Raw genomic sequence first — 24,373 nt, forward strand, 5'->3', positions numbered from 1 at the left:
CCCCTAAACCATGAGCTGTCACATATTATTTGGGTGAGTGGTCCCATTTCCGGGGATGCACTTGAGGAAGATCAAACTGAAAGGGATGTTAGAAATGGAGGAGACTGAAATGATAGACAGTTTACTGCATCTGCATGGTACCTCATGAACTTGACTCTGTTCTGATCATTTTTGCACCTGCACAGCCATAAAAGTATTTTTTTTTGAGGCAAGAAGAGGCGTGAGGCAAAGAATTCAGTGTCCCCAAAATCCCCGGGGAACTGCTTGGGTGGGTAGAGCCTTCTGACATGCTTTAATTAGCTCCACCACAGTGGGACTCAGAGCTGCTTTGGTCATGTCTGTGATGATCATGTGCTGTGATGCATATCTGCCTTCAGGTACAGCCCTTCTCAAAATGTGACTTAGGAACTTAATCCCACTGACTTGCAATAAGAGCTGGCTGATAGGCAACTCCTAAAGTGGGACTTAATGTCCACATTCACTGAAGATGGTTTATATCTCTTTGCAGAAATTAGATGCCAAATTTGCCATGGACTGTGGTCACTGTTGTGTTGAGAGAAGAAACAGGGTATCTTTAGAAATCTGAACTGAAATGTTGAATGAGGGTTAGTCCTCCTCAAAGCCCTCTTAGCTAAAAGACAGAGTACTCAATTGATCTAAATTCTGATAAATGCAAGGAAATAGCATTGCAGGAGAGCTGAGTTGATGATGATTCTATGAGATGTTTCTTTGGTTCCATGTAAAAAGTACTTCCTTTCCAAAGTCTGGATGTCTATCTGATTTCATGTCTTCTTCTCACAACTAAGTTGGGGATAAGAGTAGGAAAGCATTTTTTCAAGTGTAATTACAGCTTTTCAAGCAAAGCTAGCATCCTCAAGGTAAAAACAGTGCCCTAGCGTGGTAAGCTGGGAGCAAACATTCTCTTAATAACTCTTGGTGGATTATTCTGACTGCAGTTTCCTCTTGAGAGCTGCAGATCCCAGCAGGCCTTTCATATGAACCCTTTAACCAAGCCCCAGAAAGTGACTGTTACCATCATTTCATTATGAAGGATGCTCCCAGATCATTGGAGTTTCTCATCTGAAACCAGTGCCTGGGCCTGGCCCAGTCCCTGTGCATCTCTGTCCCCTCACTGCAGACCTGCAAGGCCAGCATGGAGAATTCAGGGGCCAAGCCAGGATGAGAGGCTGCCGCCACCGTGGCTGCAGGGCTGTGGAGGAGGAGATGCTGCTGCTGCCTTGTGGGAGGCCCAGGGCTCGGGAGGCAGCTCCTGGGTCTGGGGCCCCTCCGAGGGGATGCTTGCTGTGCTTGGAGGAAAGTGCAGCTTTCACTGCCTCCCTCCCCGATTCCCCTCCTTCTCTCCTTCACTTTTTTCCCCCCTTCCTTGCCTGCTTCTCACAGCTGCTGCCTTGGGGACCCAGCCTCGGTGAGGGAGGAGGCCGTGTGCCCCTACAAGGCTCAAGGGCGAGGGCAGCTGCCTCTGCAGGATGGAGAGGGGTGACAGTGGGATGAGCACACCTATTCTTGGAGGCAAAGCCCAACTCTCTGGTTTGGGGCTGATATGGCTTGTGGGGCCGTGCTGTGAGTGGGGAGGTGTAGGGACAGGGGAGTGCCACGTTTGAGTTCCCCTGCCCTAAGGGAGGTTTTACAAATGGTTGTTACCAAGGAGGGCTTTTCCTAAGTTGTCCTTAGAGCAGTCCTTCGTTGTGCGTGCACACGCACGTACCCATAGAGGCTTTTCTCACAGCCATCATAGCTGGCCAGAAATTGTCCACGGGAGTTCAAAGAGACACTTCTATCCACGCACCCACCTCTCAGACCCCAAAGTGAATGACAGCTACCCATCCTGCTGTCACCCACGCTGTGCAGATCCTCTCTGCTTCCCTCTGCACTCTTGTGCACCGAATTGGATCCAAACTCCTTAGAGTTGAGCCACTTGTGCCCAAAGAAACGCTACAAAATGAAGGAGCAAGAGCAACTGGAAGCTCTTTTGCAGCTCCCCCCACTCCCGCATTTTTTTTCTTTCTTGCCGAGAGAATTGTTTGCGGGTGGAAGAGAGGGATGTTTAAATAGCTCCGCAGATCCATTTAGTAAAGTCAATATGCAATTATGCAAAAGCCTGCGATAATACACCCCCTGATGCAGATAGCAGCGGTCGGAGCTGTCCTGGGGGAGCCGCGGGCAGCTGGGAACTCTCGGGACGGGGTTGCAGGGACCCTGACACGCTCCCCTGCCTCCCCAGCCCCTCGCAGCCCAGGCACAGGTCGGTGCCCGGAGCCGTCGGGCTGCTGGGGCCGGGATCCCGGGAACTCCCCGAGCCCCGTCCCGCACTGCGCTCCCGAGCACAGGGCTTTGCTTCTTATTTTCCTTTGTTTTTCTAATTTATAAAGCGTAATTGATTTGCATCCGATTTTTTCCTAGATGGTATCGTTGGCGGGAAGCCCCCTCCGAGAATTCCGAGCCTGCAGAGAGCCCCGGGTTCCCTGCCATGCCACCGAGCTGAGCAGCCCCAGATCCCCGCTCTGATGAGTGCCCATCCTCTGCGATCGGCATCAGAGGCACGCCGACCTAACGCAGTAAATGGGCTCATTAGCCGAGCTGCAGATGGACTTAGGTGATAGGAATGGAGCAATAGTGAAAATTAGTTTGGAGGGAAACATCAAATCGAAAAGCTCTGACAAAACTCCGCTTTGCTTTAGTTCAGCCAAGGTACTGTCAGACACAAATGCTCAATTCTATGTCGCTTCAAATTAAGGTTTTATTTTGTTACTCGCTAATTTGCTTCTTGTACAATGTTGCAAGTTTTTTCAGTCTCATTTGAAAGGGTGAAATACTTCGTTCAACTTTTCAGAAGATGTCCTTCGACTTCTTACACCAGGGACACGCAATCATTTAATTTCTGCTTTATGTACACTGAGGAAAGTATCCGTAATGCATTCTTGATTAAAATAAAATAAAACCAAAAAGATCAGGCAGATTGTTGTTTCCTTCAAAGACAGCAATTTACCCGCAGAGATGAACTGGAAGCTGAATTTAGCCCAGAAGAAGTGGGAAGTCTCCAGAATAAAAGAAAAAGTATCGAATATTTTAGTCTAATGTCACCCTCTGTTGAACTCTGGCAAGTGGCTCTGAAGGCAAAGAGCAGTCGGAGCTGGTGTGCCACAAGTGGCAGGAGGATTTGCTTATACCTTCATTTAACCTATTAAAAGAAATCTCCACTATTGTTCGGCTACGTGGGTGTCTCCGTCTTTGTAGGCTACGTGCGGGCATATGTGTGGACTGAGAACAGGCGCTTAGAGATCTTTGCTTTGAAACATTCCTTGGAGTTCACACAGACCACTAGATTTTTATCTGCGTGTCCAGTCGGCTGCTGACACTGTCTGTAAATACGACAAAGACTTTGCATTTCACAGCCCTTCTGCGGCTCTCGCCTCGTAAAAGTCAGGGGTTCGTGTTAGAAGTTTGGGGTTTGGGTTTTTTTTAATTAAAAAAAAAAAAAAAACCCAAAAAAAAAAAACCAAACCAAAAGCTTTTCTCCCCTCATTTTTTAATCTCTTCTTGCGCTTTGTATTTTTGAGGAGAGCATTCCAGGCGCCACGGGAGCGGAGAAGCAAGTGGGCAGGGAGAGGGGAGAGGGGAATTACCCAGCTAGGCTGCATCTGCCTGGGAGCACCCGCGGCTCGGGCACGGGCAAAGGTTCGGGAACTTAGAACAGCAACGTCATTGCTTCCTCTAAACCGAGACTAACGCTGGGCCGGCGTAAACTCCCCTCCCGCTGCTCCACCAAGGACTGGCATCAAAGTGATTGCCTTCGCTGCCCTCCGAGAGCATCATCGGGGTGGGAGCTGCCCGAATTGGGATCTCCCTCTGCTCGCAGGCTGCAGCCGGCTGGTCGCGGGGGAAAAAGTTTTTAAACCATTCGCAAATATTTTCCCCTTCTTTAAAAAAAAAAAAAAAAAAAAATTAAAAAAAAATTTCCTCTTTCCTACATATTTAGCTAATGTCCAACTGCCTCTCACGGGTAAACTCAAACCATCTTTACCATATCATTGCTCTACGGTCTGCAGTCAGTAAAATCCTAAACACTTAAGAGAGGAGTTTTTATGCAATTATACAAGTGTAGCCTAAGGAAAAAATAAGTGTCTCAACGACTTTTCTGTCTCGGGTCGCAATTCTTCTACTGAGGACTTGAGCGTCTCCGACCCCTCCAAATTGCCGAAAACTGGACTTTCCTCTTGCAGAAAATTTGGAAGCGTTTCTGGCTGTAGTTTTCCCGTCTCCCAGTAGACGGCACAACAGCTCAATCCTTGGGATGCAGAGCAGCCCAGCGGCTTTTCTCTTTTTCCTTCTTTTATTTATTTTTTTTTTTTTTTTAATTAAGCAGCCACAGTTTTATCCAGCAATTTCTTTTATTGTTATTAGTATATAATTCAACGAGAAGTATAAGAATATCGACGGGAAAGAAAGAGGGTTTGGCACAGGCAGGTAGTACAGGAGTGCCGGGGGGCGGATGGGCTAAAGGCAGGGATCGTCGTGAACCCCGGCGCGGAGCAGCGTTTCCAAATTAACCCAAATGAACTTGTAGAACCCAAATCGTGTAAGAAAAAACCCTTCAACAACCCCAACACGACGGTGTTACCCGCTCAGGGGTTAGTCTACGGATTTTAGGCTGAAATGTTCTATTTGCAATGTGAAATAGGAAGGGCAAGGCTCAGGTCGGCTCTGCGCTGCCTTGCCCGGACTACCCCGAGGTGCCACCGCGGGGAAAACCTGGCAGCCGTCGCAACTTTTGTCCCTGAAAGACTCCTTTTGTGTGCGGGTGCCTTCACTCCCGCCGCCGGCACTGCTGTCACCGTTGAAGTCTCGAAAATCCCGGCCAGTAACTCATTCCCCAGTTAATTTTATTTAAGGAAAAAAAAAAAAAAAAAAAAGATAGCGCTGTTGGAAACTTCTAAGACAAATTTTATTAGGAAATATTTTATGAAGCCCTCCATTTAATTAATCAAACCCCTCCATAACTTCTACAAGCGTCAGGCCCGGCCGCGGGGGGAGCGGGCAGCTCCCGTTCCCCGGCCCCCGCGGACTCCCGGGGCGCCGGGCGGCCGCGGCACCCAGGGCCCGAGCGAGCTGTGCCGGCGGTGGGCGCAGGGCAGCCCCGGCTGACCTCGGGCTGACTCTCCGGACGGACCCGCTGCTCTTTTGTTTTCTGCATCGGGAGCCGGTAAACAAACCCCCCAAATCCTGGCGCTGCGCTTCATCTGCGCGCTTAAACCCCCTCGTTCTTAAACTCCTTTTATCATCACCCGCACCCCACCCCCCAGCCCGGTGTGACCTTTAATAGGCTCTAAACAAGTGCGGGTTTCCCCCCCACCCCCCGTCCCTCTTTCAGCCCTTCCATCAGGCTCTGACTTTTCGGGTATCTCCGCACGTATAGCCCCCCCCTTCCTTATCTGAAGCATTCCTGGATTATCTCCCGGCCGCCTTTCCAATGCTTTCTTCTGCGGTTTCTTGTTTGTTTCGCTCTTCTGGTTGCTCCTATTTCAGTTTTCAAATTTCAGTATTAATGGTGAGAGAGCACACTTGGATGCTAATTCTCCCCCCGTCCCCCCGCCGTGCCCCCCCCCCCCCCCCAAAATCCCTGCTAGGAAGGCGGCAGGGAAGCCAGCTAGAAACCATTTGATTGTTCCTAGGTATGACTAATTCTTTCCTTAAGCTGGGAAATTCAGCCTGATTAAAAGCCTCATTTATTATCCGATAAGCAAATGGACCCAGATTCCACCTTGTGGAGGAGGCTTCCTTGCTCCCCAGACGCCTTTTTTTGCCTCAGCTCGGTGGATCCCTTCGCCAAAGGCCCAGCCGCGGTCTGGGGGGGGCCGCGCAGCAGCGCGTAGGAGCGCGCAGCGCTCCGCGCTCCGCAGCGAGGCCGCTGCCCGGCCCGCCGCACCCACCAGACCCCCTCGCTCTTTCCTTATTGTTTTTCCCTTATCCGTATTTCCCCCCGCCCCTCACCCTTTCCACCAGGCGATGGAAAAGCCTAAATAGATTCTCGCAAACCAGCAAGTTTTTGGAGGAAAGAAAAAAAAAAACAAAACAAAACAAAAAAAAAACCAAAACCAGCAAAAAGACCCAAACAGAGTTGCTTTCCTAAAAAGGCGCCTGGGTGAGATGCTGCGCGGGTCCCGCTGCAGCGCAGCGCATCCGCCGCGGCAGGAGTTTACCGGGATAGCGCGGAGTTGGCCGTTCACTTTTTCCCGTTTAATAGATGATTAATTGCTGTCCGGATTAGCCCTTTTTTTTTTTTTTTTTTCCTTTCTTTTTTTTTTTTTTTTTTTCCCAGTTTTCTTTCTTTTTTTCTGGCCGGCCTCTCACAGGCGGAGAGGCGAGCTGAGCAGTTCCTCACAGCGAGCCCTAAGAGTAATAACTGTTTGCTAATTGTAAAATCCTTATCCAGGATGAGGTTTGGGCAAACAATTTGTAGGGCTGTAATTACATTGTAAAAGTGTTTCGGGCTGAGTTGCGCTGAATTAAGCTCATAAAGGCCTAGTGGAGACGCTGAAAAAGGGTCTTTTGGGTTTTTTTTTTTTTTTTTGTTTTGTTTTCTTTTTTTTTTTTTTTTTTTCATGGTGGGAGTGGGGGGGAGGAAAAGAGGATGGGAAGAGGAGGAAACGCGTCCCTGGGAGCTGGGTCACAGCCACCCCCTGCAAGGGACCGCTGCGGTGGGGAATCGTTACCGAGCGCCTTTCCCCGGGGAAATCGCCAGGGAAATGAGCCCCACGCGCGTGGCTCGGCTGGGTGGGTGGGGGTCAGTGCATGAAAACGGCTCTTACCTGAGAGGTCTGGATTTCTCTCGCCGGGATAAAAAGCCGGTCCTAGCGGAAAGGGGGCGGGAGGTGGCGGGGGGGGATCGAAACGGGTTTCCCCGAAGTTTGAGACGTGGCGGCCGGGGGTCCGGCAGCAGCGGAGCAGCGTCCCCTGTGCCCCAGGGGATTTACCAGAGGAACCCCCCCCCCCCCCCGTCACTCCCCCGTTCTCCCCAGCAGCTCAGTCGGGACCGCTGTACCGGGAGCTCTCCGTCTCCCGCCCCGCTGCCCGGGCGGAGGATGCGATAGTGTCGGGGCAGCTGTCCCCGCTCGGGGCTCGGCGCAGCCCGGCCCGCAGGTAGGGGAGGAAGGGGCACGGCGACTTCTCCGCTCCCAGGCCGGCGGGGACCGGCGGGGCTGCGGGGAGGGATGGCTGTGCTTTTGAACGCAAGGGAGCGGACCCCCGGATGGAGGCACCGGCGGGGGGGATCGCCCCGCGCAGGACAGCGCGCCGGCGGAGCTCGGCGGAGGGGACGGGCACAGGGACGTGAATAAGGATGGGGATGGGAATAAGGACGGGGACGGGCGCAGGGATGGCCGGGGCCGGGGCCGGGGCCGGGGGGGCGCCCCCCCCGCGGCGCGCCGGTCCGAGCCCCGCTTCCCGCCCGGACCAATGGGGGCGCGGCGCGGGGCGGCGCGGCGCTGATTGGTCGGCGGCGGCGCGGCGGCGGCGGCCGGGGGCCGGGTGAGCTCACTCGGCCGGCGGCCGCGGGGGGAGCCGCCGGGGGGGGCGGGGGGTGGGGGGGGGGGGCGGGTGAGGTGGGGAGCGCGCCCGGCGAGGCGGGCGGCGAAGCGAGGGGCGGGCGGCGGCGCGACCCCGGGGGCGCTGCGCGGGCGCTGCGCGGGGCGGCGGCGCCGCCAGACAAAGGCGGCGGGAGCGCCCCCGCGGCCGCCGCGGGGGGGCGGGCGCGGCGGACGCGCGCGGGGCCCCGCGGAGGGCAGGGCCGGGAGGGGGCGGTGTGTCCAAGCCGCGGCGCTGCGCGGGGCGCGGGGCGGGCGGCGCGCCCCCCTGCGCCGGTGGCGGAGTTGCTGCCGCCCAGCGCATTGTGTAAGACGCGACCTGTTATGGCCACCACTACTTCCGGGTTCCCGCAGTCTGCTCCAGCCCGGCGCTGCGCTGCGCTCGGGCGGAGCGGCGGCGGCGGCGGCGGCGGAGGAGGAGGAGGAGGACGGACGGCAGCGCTCGGACCGCGGCGGCGGCGGCGGCGGCGGCAGCAGCGCCTCCCCCCCGCCTCGCCCCCCCGCCATCCCGCCCCGCTGCCCTTCCTCCCGCGCCCGCCCCGCACGGCACCCGCGCCCGGCCCGCCTCCGCCAGCCTCGCCCGGCGGCCGCGCAGGGGCAGAGCGAGCCGGCGCCGGCGAGGAATTAGGAGCGATCCGAGGAGGAGCGAAAAAAAAAAGCCCCCCATCATCATCATCATCATCATAATAACCATAATAAAAGGAGAGCCGGCGCGTTAGAGAGCCTTTTTAATTTTTAATTTTTCCCCCTCCTTCTCCTCCTCCCTCGATTTAAAATATTTTTTTTTCTTTTTTTCTAAATTTTTATTCTTTTTTTTTCTTTTTTTTTTCTTTTTTTTTTTTTTTTTTTTTTTTTGGGTGAGCGCACTCGAAAATTAACATTCGCGGTGTCCTGCGCGGTGGGAGCACACGCAGCGGATCATCATCAGTCATTCACCACCTTGACAACCTCGCCTGTGATTGACAGCCGGAGTGGCAAAAAGCCATGAGACTTGGTAGTTGGGTTTGAGGGGCACTTTAAAAAAAAAAAAAAAAAAAAAAAAAAAAGAAAAAAAAACTGATTTGGGGAAAGGATATTTGCTTTCGCCCCGCTGCTGTCTTGGAAACGAGAGGGGGAGAGTAAGAGAGAGAGACAGGGAGAGAGGGAAGAAAGAAAGAAAAAAGAAGGAAGGAAGGAGGGAGAGTTGGTTTTTTTTTTTTTCTTCTAATTTTTTTTCTCCTTTTTTAATGCTGAGTTACCGTATCGCTTCGCTGAGATCCAGCAAGCCGAAGATTTTACTCGATTGCTTCCATTGCTGGAGACGCTAAGGGATTTTTGCCTTTTTTTGGGGGTGAGGGGGGGGGAACTTCGTGTTTCTTTCTTTTCACACTGGCCTTAAAGAGGATATATTAGAAGTTGAAGTAGGAAGGGAGCAAGCAGGCCGATGGCGCAAAGGGTACGTATGATTTAAAAAAATGGATTTCAAATGTGAAATAATATTGAAACGTGGCTGACAGAGACGCTGCGAAAAAAAAGTTTCTTTTTTTTTTTTTTCTTTTTCTTTTTTTCCTCCTTTTTGGAGTAGGAGCACAAAGCGGTGTCCTGCAGTGGGAGGATTTATCAGTTGTACTTGTAGGCTTAAAACCTGTGTATATTGCTATTTTCTTGATTCTTTTACTCCTCATCCCGGAGCTCTCAGGGAAGAGGCGAGCTTTCTATACATTAATGACATGCAGGCATGTAAGTGAATATGTCTGAGCCTCTGTATCTGTTGGTTTTGTAGCTCTAGTCCTACCAATGTCTTTTTAAAAATCACCAGTGCTTGAAATATTTGAATGTGTGCATGTCTCTGAGCATTTTGCTGTGTTAGTGATGATATACCGCTTCACTTTCAGAAGATAAGTTCTGTCTGGGAGTAAGCACAACTTTTTTTTTTTTTCTTCTTTTACCTATTTCTTTTACTCACCCTTTTTTTTTTTTTTTTTTTTTCTTTAATATATTCTGTCCCAAAAGGCGCAGTGCAGTGGGCAAACTCCCCCCACTCTTTTAGAAAGAAAGTGACTTTAATTTGAATTGGAGGTTTCCAGCATTCACTGCCATGTGTATTGTTGTTTCTATTTTGGGTGCGATCTCCCCCCCTTTTTTTTTTTTTTTTTTCTTTTCTTCTAACTACCTCCTAAACTGGAGTTTTGAGAAAAAAAAATAAATCAGCTGTAGTCGGGTGAACAGGGATTTGGGGAAGGAGAAAAGCCCTGGAAAGACGTTTTCTTGCCTAATTTGCCTGCCGCCGTCCGAGAGCCGGTTGGGAAAGAAAGTTTCTCTGCTGACAACTTGCCTTTTACTCTTTCGGTCCAAGCAAGTGTCAGGGATCTTTAAAAGTGTTTATTCACACCTTCGCTTTTAATAGATGAAAAGTGGCCGTTTCCCCCGCTGCCTGGGAACCGCGGTAGCTTTCGGTCCTTAATCTTTAACAAAGAAAACCCTTAAAAAAAAAAAAAAAAAAAAAGGCATTCCCAAAATCCCGAGAGCCCGGGCGAACGTTTCCAGCTTTTCGGCTTTAAAAGTTGTGTTCGCGTGGAATTGCTGGAAATCCGCAAATCGCTCCTTCTCGTTTTTGGTTTGGTCTTGTTTTGTTTTGTTTACCGCTGCTGAAGTTTTTGCATCCTCGCTGGGTGAGGTACCTGACTTCTTATCAGCGGGAAAAAGTTTAGCGGAGGGAAATTTGGATTCCGGGAACCGCTTCCATTCACGGCGTGGGTGGGGGGGCGGGGGGGGGGGGGGACCGCTGGGAACTTTGGGGATGGGGACTGGGGTGGAGTTTTTTCACTTTATTTTATTATTATTATTATTATTAACATCGCTGCTGTTGTTGTCGTTATTTCTCCTCCGCCCCAGACTCGGAGGGCTTCGGGCCGGAGCAGCCCGGCCCCTCTGCTCCCGACCCGGGGCGGCTTTCCCTCCCCGGGGCCGGCGCGGCGGAGCCCGGGCGCGCTCGTGGTTGGGGGGGGGAGATCGCGGCTCATCCCCCGCTGGGGGGGACAGGGGAGCGGAGCTGCTGCCGGGGGCGCTGCCCCCTCCTCCCCCCCCCCCCCTGACGCCCCTCTGCTCTCTCTGCCCCGCAGTACGACGAGCTGCCCCACTACGGCGGCATGGAAGGGGTGGGCATCCCCACCACCATGTACGGGGACCCCCACGGCGCCCGCCCCATGCAGCCCGTCCACCACCTGAACCACGGGCCGCCGCTGCACTCGCACCAGTACCCGCACGCCGCCCACGCCAACGCCATGCCCCCCGCCATGGGCGCCTCCGTCAACGACGCCCTCAAGAGAGATAAAGATGCCATCTACGGGTAGGTGCCGCGCAGGGCTCCGCGCAAGCTGCGCGGGATGGAGCGGGGGGCAGCGCGGGCGGGATGGGGAGCGCGGCGCGGAAAAGGGCCGCGTTCTTCGTTTTGTGTCGTTCCTGTTTTGGGAGGCGCGGGGGGGGGGGGTGGGGGAAAAGGTTGGGGTCCCCCCCCCCGGCACGGGGAGTCGAGTGGGCTCGGGGAAAAAGGAGCTTGCTGGAGGGGAGGCAGGCATCACCGCGGGAGGAGGAGGAGGAGGAGGAAAATAATATTCCCAGGGCACAACCTGCGCCGGGTGGTAAATCTGTGCACGGAGTTTTGGAGCAAGGGAGAGTTTGGAGAGCTTCGCCCAACTTTCCACCTTATTCGTCTTTCCTTGCGCTGAGAGAACTCAAGATCTGCTTCTCTCAACTCTTTTTATTTTTAAATTTTCTTTTAATTTTCTTTTTTTTTTTTTTTCCCAAATCCTTTATCCGACAGCATGGAATGTTTCTCAGTGTGGCAACTTGTAAAGCAGTTTCTAGGCCGTTGCGATGGGAGCTGACGGGGTTATTACACTGGGCACAGATGCTTTTAAAATGTATCTGCCCAGCTGGAGTTTGAAGGGAAGTTTAAGAGCCTTTAAAAATCACTCTCAGGACAGTGAGGAGAAGGGGGAGGAAAATAAAATTCATAGAGTTCGGTTTCTTCATCTGTTTATCAGAAATCTGAAGGGTTGCTTAAAAGTCGGTGGTGTACAGTACCCAGAAGGAAAGGAAAAGAAGTGTGCAGCCCTGGGAGGAGGAAAAAAAAAAAATTAACTCCCTGTTATAAATATACATATATATACGTGTGTGTGCGCCCACGCTTATTTATTTATTTAAATTATTAAACAGGCGAGGGAAGCAGATGCACACGCTGCCTTTCTCTCGGGGAGCCTTTCCAGGCTGGGATTGCCCAGGAGCACCTGGTTTCCCCCGCGGGCCGGCGGCTGCGGAGCCCCGGGGGGCGGAGGGCCGGGCAGGCCGTACGGAGCCAGCCCGGCTTGCCCAGTGGGTCGGAGCTCCGTTGGGTGGGTTTAAGGGCTTTTTCTCCCATATTTGTTTTTTTTTTTTTATTTTTTTTTCCATTTGGATGGGGGTTCTTTTCTTTTTATGCTTTTCTGTTGGTTTGGGTTTGTTTATTTCCCCTTTCGCTCCCAGCAAGTCCTCCAGCAGAAAGCGGGAATTAAAAGCATGAGAGGCAGAAGTGTATGCCCAGGGATTTCAATTTTTTCTTTTTTTCTTCTTTTTCCTTCTTCTTATTATTCTTTTTTTTTTTTTTTTTCCCCCCTAAAGACAAGGAAAGTTAATTCAAAATGGCTGCTGGAACCGGCTTGGGTTTTATTCTTGGCTTGTCCTAAGGTTGTATTAACAATATCTGCGGCCAGGCAGTGCCGAAAGGCCGGGGAGATGCCGGGCTGCCGGCCGGCTGGATGTGGGAAGGGGCCGGGACGCTGCGGGAGGCGGCGGGGAGTGCCGGAGCCCCCTCTGTGGGTGCCCCCTTCCCCGTGCACGCTGCTGTGGGACTAACTATTGTTGTGTTTGGGGTTTTCTCTTTTTTTTTTTTTGTTTCGTTATGATATTTTTCCCCCCCTCTGTGTGTGTGACTATTGTATTTTCTTTCAGACACCCCCTGTTCCCTCTTTTAGCACTGATTTTTGAGAAATGTGAATTAGCTACATGCACACCCAGGGAGCCCGGGGTAGCGGGAGGCGATGTTTGCTCCTCTGAGTCTTTCAATGAAGACATAGCAGTGTTCGCCAAACAGGTCAGCAAAACCGGGTTGAAAACAGTAAAAGCAAAAAAAAAAAAAGAAGGGAAAAAAATCGTCTCGAGAAAAACAAGTCTCTGTTAAGATAAAGATGCGCGTTTCCCCCTCCCCCCCCCTCTTACTGAAAGAGGCATAAAAACCAAAACAGAAAAATCCCCAAAACCCCAACCAAAACAAAACACGAGAGGGAAAAAAAAAAAAAAATTATCAGGAAATCTCGGCGTTTACCACCCCCCCGTTAAAAAATGGATGAAGTGGAGCGGTCTGTGCCCGGCCGGGAGTTTCGCTGCGCGGCTCCCGGGAGCCGGGACGGGCTCTGCCGGGGAAGCTCCATAGGTATTTTTCAGTGTATTTAATTCACTTGCTCAAGTGTTTGGCTGATGTACTAAATCCAGCAGTCAGGGCTTTGCACGGAAGGTTACATAATGGACCCGACAGTGTAATGAAGCAAGAAATAATAACGTCTGCTTTTTCTGCTTCCATATTTCAAATCATTTTTATTATTATTTTTTTCCCCCTTTCTTACATTTAGATCCGAGCAGAGAAACCCCTCTTTTCCTCTAATCCTGAACTGGATAACTTGGTAAGAGTTAACACTTCTTCCTCTCCCCACCCCCACCCTCCCTTCCCTTCCCATTTATTTATTATTTTTTTAAAACTTCTGTGTCATCTAGAGAGGTGGTTTGGTGGTGCTAAATTGAAAATTTCTCACGTGGATTTTTAAAAATTATAATTGTTTCAATGATTACTTTTATATTTACAAGTAAATACAGTGTGGTAATTGCTTGGAAGTAAAAAAATCCCATAAGGACATAGATAAAGGAAAGCCCCATCCAAAGAGGAGCTGGCGGGCTTGATGGTGAGCTTGCCTGCCCAAGAGGAGCGTGGATTTATCTCCACTCTAACCAGCCCCTCCACGCACCTTTTAAGCAGCTCGATGGGAAACAGAGAGGATTACAATGGCTGGAGATGCACCAGTGGCAAATTCACTGAAAATGAGGTCGTTTCTCTCTTTCTTTCCTTCCCCCGTTAAGGATAAATATTTTGCCTCCACTGTAGGAGTCCTGCTCCCGCTTTCACAAAGCGAGGAGCCAATGGTGGTGTTTAGAGGGTTGTTTTTTTTTTTTTTTTTTAAGAAATGTTTATGATCCGTATAATTCAGTTGCTTCGTTGCAATTGGGATTTTTTTTTTTTGTTAACTCTAGGTCGCTTCTCGTTAAACAGTGCACAAAGCCACCGCTATTAAGTTTTAGTGTTATTGCCATAAATCAAAACAACTTTTTATTTACTACTAGAGAAAAGTCAAGCTGCAAAGTGCGGCCGGGGTGGCTGTGGGAAATATCCCCAAATCCAGGAATGAGATTAATGCTCGTGTTGTTTGTGTCATTGCAGATGATTCAAGCCATACAAGTATTAAGGTTTCATCTGTTGGAATTAGAGAAGGTAATTTTTGTCTCTCTCTCTCCCTCTCCCTCCCTTTCTCTCTACCTTCCCCCCCGCTCCTTTCTTCCTCCTCCGTTTCAGTACTGCTGAAGTTCAGGCTTCTGGTAAATTTGCATAAATGTCTTTCTTTCTGGTAATTAGTGTCAAGACCAATCTTGGCGTCCATTTCTCTTCGCAGTTTAATTACAATTTCAGCCTCTAAAACCGAGCTCTCGAACGCCCAGGCCTTGTGTTCATTGTAATACTTTGCTGGCTTTGTATAAATAGTTGCAGTTCTGTGGTGCCGCAGATGAGACTCGAAATGGTTAGTTCAGTCAAGCCCCCGAAATTGTGATTAAAAAAAAATAGATATTGTTTTTTCTTGGTGATGGTGAAGAAGAGACTTTGGTTGCAGTTAGTTGGAAGGGGGAGTTTTTTTTTTTTTTTTTTAAGAGCCATCTGTAGGTCAGGCTCAGGGCGCGGATTGTCCTGTAACATTTTGCAGAGACAAAGCAGAGTTGATAGTTCTGTCTGTCTCTTGTTCCTGGGAATATTGTACACCTCTGAGCAGAAGAAAGAGATTGCGGCCTAAATGCAGGATTTTTTTGTTGGCTGTTTTAGAAATCTTAGGAGGGAGAATGCTAATTTCTAAGCAGGCAGTGTCATCCGAGCTCACGTTAAATTGGAAGTGCGCTCTGGGTTTCCTGAGGATTTTTTACGTGTCATTGATAGCTGGCCTAGAAGAGAATTCCCTTTCTCCTAAAAATAAACATTTTGAGAGGTTTTTAAATAGTTGAAAAGTTTCTTGTGAGCCTCAGTCACTTTATCTAGCCATAGCTGTCAGGTTGTTCTTGCTCTACCAAAATGTGTTAAAATCTGCCCATTAATAAAGGCGGCTCAGGTACAAGTCTATCAGAGCAACTGGGGATTTCAGGGCATGGATGCCTATAATGTATTTCAGCCCACTGCGTGTGGATTTTTTTTTTTTTAATCCTTTTTTCCATCCTCATGGAAAGGGTTTATGATGAAATAACTGGATGAAATTAAATAGTTTACCTTAAATGTCACCCATGCAGGTCACCTCTCTAATGGCCACAGCTCCGGGAGCAGATGAATTTAACACGGGTGTTGAATATGTTGTAGCCTGTGAATCATCTTGTCACTGTCAATTTTCTGGGATATCTCTATTTTGCGAGAAAAGAAAGTTATTCCTAATTCTGGATGCGTCTAGAGGTCTCAGGGGGATAATTGCAGTGTGTTTCCCCTATTTAGGACTTTTGATGTCACAGGGGCGAAGGGGGGAGACTGGTTGCACTTGTCAATTTTACTTATGTATTCCTGATTATATTTTTTTCCTTTTCTTCCCCCCACCCTCTTCTTCCTTTTATTTTTTTTTCTTCTTTCCTTTTTTTTTTTTTTTTACCCTCTGTCATAATGTAGGTACACGAATTATGTGACAATTTCTGCCACCGGTATATTAGCTGTTTGAAAGGAAAAATGCCTATCGATTTGGTCATAGACGATAGAGAGGGCGGATCAAAATCGGACAGTGAAGACATAACAAGATCAGCAAATCTAACAGATCAGGTATGATCTCGCCAACGTCGCACACGCTAAAAATTTGTATGCAGATCGCTTGCTGGGTCACTACACCTCCTTTTATTATTTGCATATGATTAAGTCCCTTTTAGATAAATTTCCATCGAAATGAAAATTTTTGAATAATGTGGCTATTATTGCTTCATTAAGGCTTGCTCCCGGATTCGACCTGGCGAGATGAGCTTGTAAAAGCATCGCCTGCAAACTCGACCTGTTTCTTGTCGCTTTTAATTTTTGTCTTTATTTTATTTACCCTTTCCAATAATAGAAGCGGTATCTGCGAATCACTGGCTTCTTGGTAGCTTAGGGAAGGAAGGGCTGGAGTCGTTGACCAAAATAATAATAAAATCCGAGATAGGTGGTCCAGAGAAGACAGAGAGGGTTTGAAATCTAGCAAATACTGGCTATTTTCTTCCCGTCTCTACGGTTCATTAGTCCGTCTTGTCAGTTTTCCTTGGCCGAACGCTTTTAGACTTGAGTGAACATTGCTTTGTGCACGCCTGCCTGCTGCAAACGCGCCCATTTTATTTTACTTAATAGGGGGAAAAAAAAAGGGAGAAAATAAAATGGGATTCAGGTTTTAAATTCTTTTCCTTGATCTTTTAAGTTTTCAAGCCCTCTCTTTAAAAAATAAATATAGTCAAAGCCAAGCCAGCAAAGCCTCGCGTGGCTGTGACGGTTGTCCAGGTTTTGTTTGGGATGGTTCAGACCTTTAATGTCGGCTGCAGCGGGGTGGGAAGTGCGGTTGAGCTGAGTGGGGAGAGCTGGCTGTCCCCTCTCCCATCCCTCCTCCTTCCACTGGGTGCAGACTGGGATCCTTGCCTTTTCATGGGAGCACTTGGGGCTAATGCAAGAGGTGTTCTGATCTAAATGAAGCTCCTGGATGATGGTAGTGACTGAGATTTGGCTTTTACTTGAGTTGGGTGAAATGGTGGGGTTTTCGCGGTGTGTTTGTTTGCTCTGAACCGAGGGGTAGCAGCGCTTTGCCTGTGAGAGAGGGGACCTCAAGCACACGCACAAAAAATAAATCCCTGGTCAAACCCCCCAAATTATTTCTTCTTTTTGATCAGCTATGTAAATATAGTGCTAGGAGTGATCTGCTCCTTACTCTGGAGGTTTCCTTTTGTTCAAGCAAGGCGCAGCCAAGCAGACAGGAGTTTCCTCAGCTGCTTTGCTGTTATCACTGGCACTGTCAGCTGGGAGTTATTTTATAGATCACCAACATGAAGGTGCGTTGCATTGCAGTGTGGGCAGTATCTGATGTATTTTCTCCTATCTGCCAAAGGCTATCGGTTTGTGGCGGGGAGGCAGGCTTGAAGGAAGGCATGAACTTTTAGAAAGGGGTTTATGTGCACATAGGTAGGCTGTTTTGAAGGGGTTTTTTTGTGTTTTTTTTTTTTCCCACCCAATTTTGCTGTACAGGGGAAAAGCTTGGCGGAGTGGGTGGAGGGTGGTGCGGCAGGGAGGTACCCGGGGCTGGTGAGGATGCTCCGGGAAGCGGCCGGCCCCGCGCAGCGCCTTAGAGCGAGGGGAACCCCCAGCCAGGGTCTAGCTGAGGGAAGCTCGGCTCGCTGATGTTGAATAAAAATTGTAATCCAACAAGTCTAACTAGAAAATGGGTTTCTAAAAGCTCTGGAGTGCTGGGTACATAAAGCTATTTGAGCAAATTACAAGAATTGCTCAGGGGCACGAATGAAATCAACACTTTAATTGCCTCCAAAATGAAGATTTATACCCCATTTTCCCAACGAATCATTATTTTATTAAAGTGAAAGCTAAAGAAATGGCGCTGCAGTTTTGGGGTTGTTGGGGTGCGGTGTGTTTCTCCACCACCCCGCGCCCCCCTTTTTGTTGCCCGGAGCGCGGACATTGCGCCGTCCCCTCTCCCGCTGCGCGGGCCGGCCGCGCCGGGCCGCGGGGCTCGGCCCCGGCACGCCGGGCTTGTGCGAGCGCTGCCCCGGCTCCGCTGCGGGCAGCGGGGCGCGCAGCCCCGCACCTCCCCGCCCGCACCCGCGGAGCTGCGCGGGCAGCGGGGCTTTGCTTTCCGCGTGGAAGGGAAAAGGTGCAGAAGTGCGCTTTTCCACCCTCCTCTCCACCGGGCGATGATGCGGCGGATCAAACCCGCGGAGATCGGGCGGGGGTTGCGCGGGGGGGGTTTACCGGGGGATGCGCAGTCCCCCCGCGCCCTCCGGTAAACTCCGGTGCCAAGGCCGGCCCCGGCGCGGCCGGCAGTATCGGAGCCCTAATGGTTCAATAATAAGGTGTTGAGTGCTGGTCGCCGGGGCGGCTAATTAGGATGTGACTGCGCAGGGCGCGTTTATGGCTGCGCGGCCCCGGGATGCGCGGGCGCGCAGGGCCGGGCGGTGGGAGCGAGGGGCTGGCTCCGGGCGTGGGGCCCCCCGCCTGCCCACGGCTCTGCTTGGGAGAGTAGTAAAAGAGTAAGTATGTAAAAGCTTTTATTATGGATTTAATTACATTTTCTTATATTGTGGTAGTAAAGGTTACAGTTAACAGGGTGTTTTTTCCTTTTAATTTATTGGTTTCCCCTTATTTATTCTTTCCCTAAAGGCCCCTCAAAGCCAGTGCCTTTAAGTCCCCCCGGTTAATAGAAAGCAATGACACTAATGCTAGATTTTGCAAAGTAAAGCCCTATAACACTAACCATTGTTCAGTGATTTAACCAGCTCAGTGGCACTAGGTCACTAAAATAGCATCCTTCTCCCACGGGCTCGACCCCGCTGCCTGCCAGGGTGAGACCTGCAGAGTTGGTGTTTACCTCCACAGCTCCACAAGTACAAGGCAGGAGTCTGGGCTTTTTGCTGGGGAGAGTTGAGCTCAAAATCATCCGCACCCCGGGACTTTAAAAAGCCTAGCTGAAAAATTGCAGTCATCCTCAAAAGTTTCAAAATAAACCTTTTTTAATCATTAGCTTTTCAAACATTTGCATGTTTAAATTTTCAGTGTTTGTCAGAGCCCAGAACGATTTAGAACACAGCTGTTGTGTGATGTGTCTGGGAAAACTCCCTCTGATTTAAAAAAAACAAGCCCAAAGACTGCCTGTAGTCTGACAAGAGAAATTCAGTTTTGTAGGTAATCCTGAACTGTTGCTGTGGGGCTGCTTTTTTGAAACCACATCGCCTTGGCACCCAGGTGCTCTAGTCCAAAATGTAAAATTCTCCTACAAGAGCATGTCTACCAGAAAGCCTTTAGAAAGTCCTTTAAGGAAAACATGGTACAAAGTACCCACCACATCCAAGTAAAATGCATTAGCTGTGTAAGATAGATTTTATAGGGACAAAACAGTATTTTTCTTACTGAAAATGAACTTGTTGAGCCCGTCCACAGTAGCATTGCTTGACAAAAATTGCAATTTAATAATGCACAAGCCAATTACAGATGCAGAAACTTTTAAAGGCAAATCGGCAAAGAGCCAAATTCCTATAGGAACTATGAGGGAAATGATCAAAAAATGAACATGAAATAAGACTTCCTGCAAGAAGGTCCATAATTCAACATTATTTGACTCCACTGTCAGGGAAATTGTTGAAGGATAGTAAACCGATACTGGAGTCTCAGTCATTTTTGTTACAGTCTTAAATGTTTGCAACTGTGACGTTTTAGATGGCCCTTCTTGGGTGATAATATATCACATATATACACACGTATATAATAAAGCAACACCTCTATTTATGTTGCAATAGATTTTATTTTAATGGGTGCAGTCGTGAAGTTGCTCTAACAAAAATGCGGATAGACAGCAGCTTTTTTTCTTCTAATGGAACAATTACTTAAAATATATTCTTTACAAAGAAAGAATCATAAACTGGAATCCAATATAAAGCGTAGCTGAAAGTGGTAGAGTTGTTCAGGGCATCGACTGGCCACGACTAGACTTAACTTTCCAAATTCTCAAATATATTAGCTATACCTTGTAACCAATACAACAACAGTGCCTTAGGGAAAAAAAAAAAAAACTGAGAAATACTATTTTACTTTGGGACTTCTTCACAGGTACTTTCAAACCATATATGGTTTTAAAGAGGAGAGCTAAAAATATTGCTGCCTTTAGGATATGTGCTCCCATATTGGAGGAACAGGCATCAGAATAATAGATGTGGTGCAGAGGGTGCAAGGTAGAATTCATTTCTGCATAGTAAAAGAGTTACAGCAAAGTAGGACTCCGAGAACGACCAATAAAATAATGTTTAAAAGACTCAAAATTTAATTTTCTTCCTCTGACTTTGTCACTTTGAGTGAATCCTTTTTTTGTTTGTTTTCGAGTAATTTTGGTTATTTTTTGCTGTGATATTTAGAAGCTGTTACCATGCCTCAGTTTGGCAGGCTATTTATGTGAAGATAGGATGCATTAATTTCTGTTCCAGACATGTTTTCATCTGATACACTGTGGCTGAAATTGTATTAGCAAAATAAGATTTTCTTTGCTCTCCATTTCTTTAAGTGAGTAAATACATTGTTGTGTAGACATAAGATTGAATATATTTTCTTTAGTTTTTGATTTCAGTTCATGAATCCTTGGGGTTCTTTTTTATTTTTTAATCATTCAAGAACCCAAAAGGAGCCATCCTTACAGCTGGGTGCCTTCCTGAAGTTGCATGCTCAGGCCTAATTTCCGTGTAAAGTTTTCCAAACTGAAGTGAGCTCTTGTTGTAAAGGATAGTTTAATTCCCGGATTTTTGGGGGAATTCTTTTCAACATCAGACCTGACAGAGCTGAGTTTAAGCCCCAGTTAACCTCGGAATTGATCCTAAACATTTGCGAGTATATCCCAAGGCATTCCTGTAAGCCAGAGCTCGCCGTGTCTGTGTTAGGGACCATAGATTGTTATTTTGGGACGACTTGGAGGCTTGAAAGTTATGAAAAAATGAGTTTTACCTTAAGTTTAACCTTTATGGCTGAGGGTTTGAGTCTTTCCATGGCTGCTGGTCCGCAGGTAACAATAAAGGTAATGGGCTCTGCATGCAGAAGGGTTACTGCAGCCCCGCGTGGGCAATGTTAGACCTTAAAAAAATCAGATTATATTGCTCTCAATCAAAATGAGTAAGTGTACATTGTGCTGATAAATACTACTTCAAAAAGCACTAAAAATCCGGCACAGCTTCTTTAAATTAGAGAATCTTTCTTTTGTTTTGTTTTGCATTTCTGTGTTTGGAGTTTTTTGGTCACGTGAGGATGCACTTAGGATCTATCTTTTGTAATCTAAACAAGTTTAAGAAAATAAAGAGGAGAGTTGTTCCTGGTCAGGAGCGTTTTTGAAGGTTTTTGGAATTGTTTCCTGGTGAGGGCTGTGCGAGAGGAGGAGAGACCGGGGTGCGCTGCAGTATCACCTCATGTCCTTGGTGCATCACCTTCTCCACATGCTCTTTTTCTCAGAGCAGGCTTTGACTTACACGGCAAATTGGGAATAATTAGTGGTTATATTTTTATTTTTTCCTGCAGTTGCAGCAGTACTTGGAGAGGGGTGTAGCTCTAAGAGAGCACACGTTTTGAGTTTGGCCTTCTTTGAGCGTATTTACGCCGCTGATTAACAGCTCTGTGTCTAACCCACCGCTGATACTCCGTGACGCATCTGAAATACAGCTTGTCCGCAGTTGCTTCAGCTCTTCTTTGGCCTGCTTAGTGTGGCTGCCTTTTCACTTCCACTTATTTTTGCCCTTTGAGATGTAAACTGCAGCATAGGTGAGAGCAGAATCCCATCAGGCCAGTGTCCTCAGGATTCTTTTTTTTATATTTAGAGGAGATCCCTGGAAAGCGTCAGTCCCTCAGCAGTGGCGGTGGGGACTTGGTCTCTGTTAGGGAGAGGGCTGCTGGTGCAGGGGAACCCCATCTCCCCTGAGGGCTCAACTCCTTGAGTTGCCTCACTGGTTGCTGCTGTCATGGGTTAATTTATTTATTTTTGATAAATACATATCCAAGACGTAAAGAGCGACGTGGAGATTTCAGGCTCGTGTGAGTCATTGTGCGTACGAAAGCAATAGCGCAGGCAGCAAGTGGTTTCTGGGCGTTATTATGTGTTGGAAAAGGGAGTCTGAGATTTGTCGTAGATGTCTGGGGAAATGTTGAAAATTTAAATGTTGGTGAGGTGAATTAAAAAAAAAAAAACAGCGTGGGTTTGCCCTATAGGCAAAGGGTCTGTTTGCAATTTAAAAACCAAAAGGGATTTAAGAGTTGTAATACAGAGATTGCCATTTTCTTATGAACTTGCTGGTCATAGAGAAGGTAGGATGGATTTTTGCCCAAATTTGGCCTCTTCTATTGGACTGCTGAAAGTCATGGTGTCTTATTATTTTGCAAATGGCTTTTATTTTGCGAGCATCTTTAAATCCAGGCCACTGAAGAAATGTTTCCTCCCTGCCCCTGTCGGAGGTTATACGTAAGTCATCCATGAGTTTTGGGGATCAATAAAGGGATAACTGTGAAAGGCAATGGCCCATAACACACGGGGAGTGGGATGAGTTGATCTAATGTTCCCTGCCTGGCCTCAAAACTCGATGAATCTCTGGGTTTGTCCACACAAGGACACTCAGGAGAGGTAAGACAAATTGATTGGGTGTAAAATTAAAGTGCATTAGTTAAAGTGCATTGGACTATTGTGTGGATGCTCTCATTCAGAAGTAAAGTGGCCTTAGTTCACTTTAGCCTAATCCCCTTTGGAGTAGGCCACTTTTCTTTTGAATGAGAACATCCACATTAACTTTTAGTTAATTCTTCTTTCCCGAGCGTCCTGGCGGCCTCGTGCCCGGCGCTCTGGAGAGGTTGGGCCGGCCGGGCGCTGGCTCCCCGCGAGCTTTAGGTAAGCTTTTCATTAGGCATGTTTCATCTCCACAGCAGCACGAGCTTTAGGTAAGCTTTTCATTAGGCATATTTCATCTCCACAGCAGCACGTACCCGCCATTGCCCCAGCCGGGGCTCCGCGCCCTCCTCTCCTCCTGCTCCCGCAGCTCGAGAGCGGCGTTGTCCTTAACGCTGCCTGGGAAAAAACTGGAAAGTTTTGTGGTGGCAGGGATTTGGGGAAGGATCCGGCTGGGGTGATGGGGATGAGGGCTCGGCCAGGCTGTGAGGCAGGGGGAGAGCTGCTTGCACCCTGTCCGGGAGGGGCGATAATTTGGGCATTGTGTTTCCCAGGTGAATTTGGCATCAGGCTGACGTGCTCCTTGCATAGGTAGTTTCTTCCCTGTCCAGTGGTAAGTAATTTTTTAAAGGCAGTGACGAAATCTAGATTAACTTTTTTCGGCTGATATTTCCGCGAAAGCCAGGGTTGAATATTAGCCTGTAGGAGAGCTAGTTTACCTGGTGGAAAAAAAAATAATGGTAAGATAGTTTTGGAGCTGTTTTATATTCTTGCTTGAAGTTCACTGAGCCCGAGTTTCTGTTAGAGATATTTTCAGGTGTCTTCTAGAGCTTATAAGTAACCTATTTATTTACTTTTTACTGACTCGGCCATGTGTGCCTACACTGTGGCATGTCACACGCTTGCCATTGCCCCTTTCATTCATAATAAAATTTACAAGGCTTCTTGCATTAGTAAGCAATTTGCTATTGGAGCCTTTCCTAGAAATACAGAATTCTATTTCGCCAAAGTATTGTGTTTCCTCTTCAATCAGTACTGAGGTGAGCTGTTTTCTCAAGGACTCTCCAGGCATCTATATGATATTCCCATTTGGGCAGATGATCTCCAAAACTGCATTACCTAGTTCTTCAGCCTGAAGAGACACTTCAGTAAATTAAAATTCTCTTATTAGCATCGCTGGACTTTGAATTTGGCCAGTTATTTTTGTTTGCAGCTTGGCTTTCTTCTTCTTTTTTTTTTTTTTTTTTTTTTTTTTTGCTTGGTTGTTTTTTTTTTTTTAATATAAAGCAAATATGCATCCAGACCTTCTTTGCTGAAGTAAACTGGCCAACAATAAGAGAGGTAATTCTTTATTTGCTTAAAAGAACTGCCTGTTTTAACTTTAGAGGTACTGACCCAGAGTAAAGCAACAGCTGATGCCATCACAGGCAGTGTACTGTATTCAAACAGCTGTACAAAATGCAAAGCTGCAGTGTTAATCCTGCCATTCACAGTTTATTTAAGTTTTTCAAGCTTCTCTCATATGGGCATGGCATCAATGCCTAATTATGCCTCCATTAGGGTTACTGGGCCCTTAATACAGAAAATTATTGTATTTAAACTTTGGAAAGCTGCATGGATGTAATGTAAGAGTCTTGCAGCTGGCACACAGTCAGGGAAGGCAAACTTTACCTTGTAATTTTCTTTTCGTTCATTTGGCCTTTAGGTTTTGGTCCAGTTTTGTTGCTGAGGTCAGACCATTGCTGGTGTTTTTAACACTGGCTTTAAATAGTTCCATTTAAGTCCGTGTAGCTCTCAGGAGAAGAGAGGGTAAGAGCAGATAAAAAACCCCATGGCTTTGTTGCGGTGCAGGGCTACAAGTGTCTGTGCAAATAGAAATGGTAGAACCTATTGTCTCATGGGTGTTTTGGCCTGCACTGAACCTGGGCCAGCTCTGTCAGTGCAAGCAGGGTTTGGTCTGTGGGCATTAAATTCTTGATCCCTGGCAGGGCAGGTGGTACCTGTTGCATTGGGGTGGGGTGTGCAGGGAAGCCCCTGGCCTCAGCCAGG

The 24,373-nt window shown here is 48.3% G+C and overlaps 1 protein-coding gene across 4 annotated transcripts in view; it reads left to right on the forward strand.

Annotated features, from left to right (window-relative positions):
* The first annotated feature begins 8,114 nt into the window (after positions 1 to 8,114).
* Positions 8,115 to 24,373, forward strand: part of MEIS1 (Meis homeobox 1) — a 108,085-nt gene continuing 91,826 nt past the window's right edge. Inside the window, exons 1-6 of one of the 4 annotated variants that reach the window (XM_053973618.1) lie at positions 8,115 to 9,036; positions 10,703 to 10,929; positions 12,570 to 12,711; positions 13,247 to 13,297; positions 14,107 to 14,157; positions 15,577 to 15,723. In XM_053973618.1, the coding sequence (XP_053829593.1) occupies positions 9,025 to 9,036; positions 10,703 to 10,929; positions 12,570 to 12,711; positions 13,247 to 13,297; positions 14,107 to 14,157; positions 15,577 to 15,723 (630 nt within the window). In that variant the 5' untranslated portion in view covers positions 8,115 to 9,024. Of the gene's footprint in view, positions 9,037 to 10,702; positions 10,930 to 12,569; positions 12,712 to 13,246; positions 13,298 to 14,106; positions 14,158 to 15,576; positions 15,724 to 24,373 lie in introns of those variants that run through there. The other 3 variants (XM_053973616.1, XM_053973617.1, XM_053973620.1) reach the window with 3 other exon arrangements.

The sequence above is a fragment of the Vidua macroura genome, chromosome 3 (assembly GCF_024509145.1).
Source record: "Vidua macroura isolate BioBank_ID:100142 chromosome 3, ASM2450914v1, whole genome shotgun sequence".
Classification (NCBI taxonomy): Eukaryota; Metazoa; Chordata; class Aves; order Passeriformes; family Viduidae; genus Vidua; species Vidua macroura.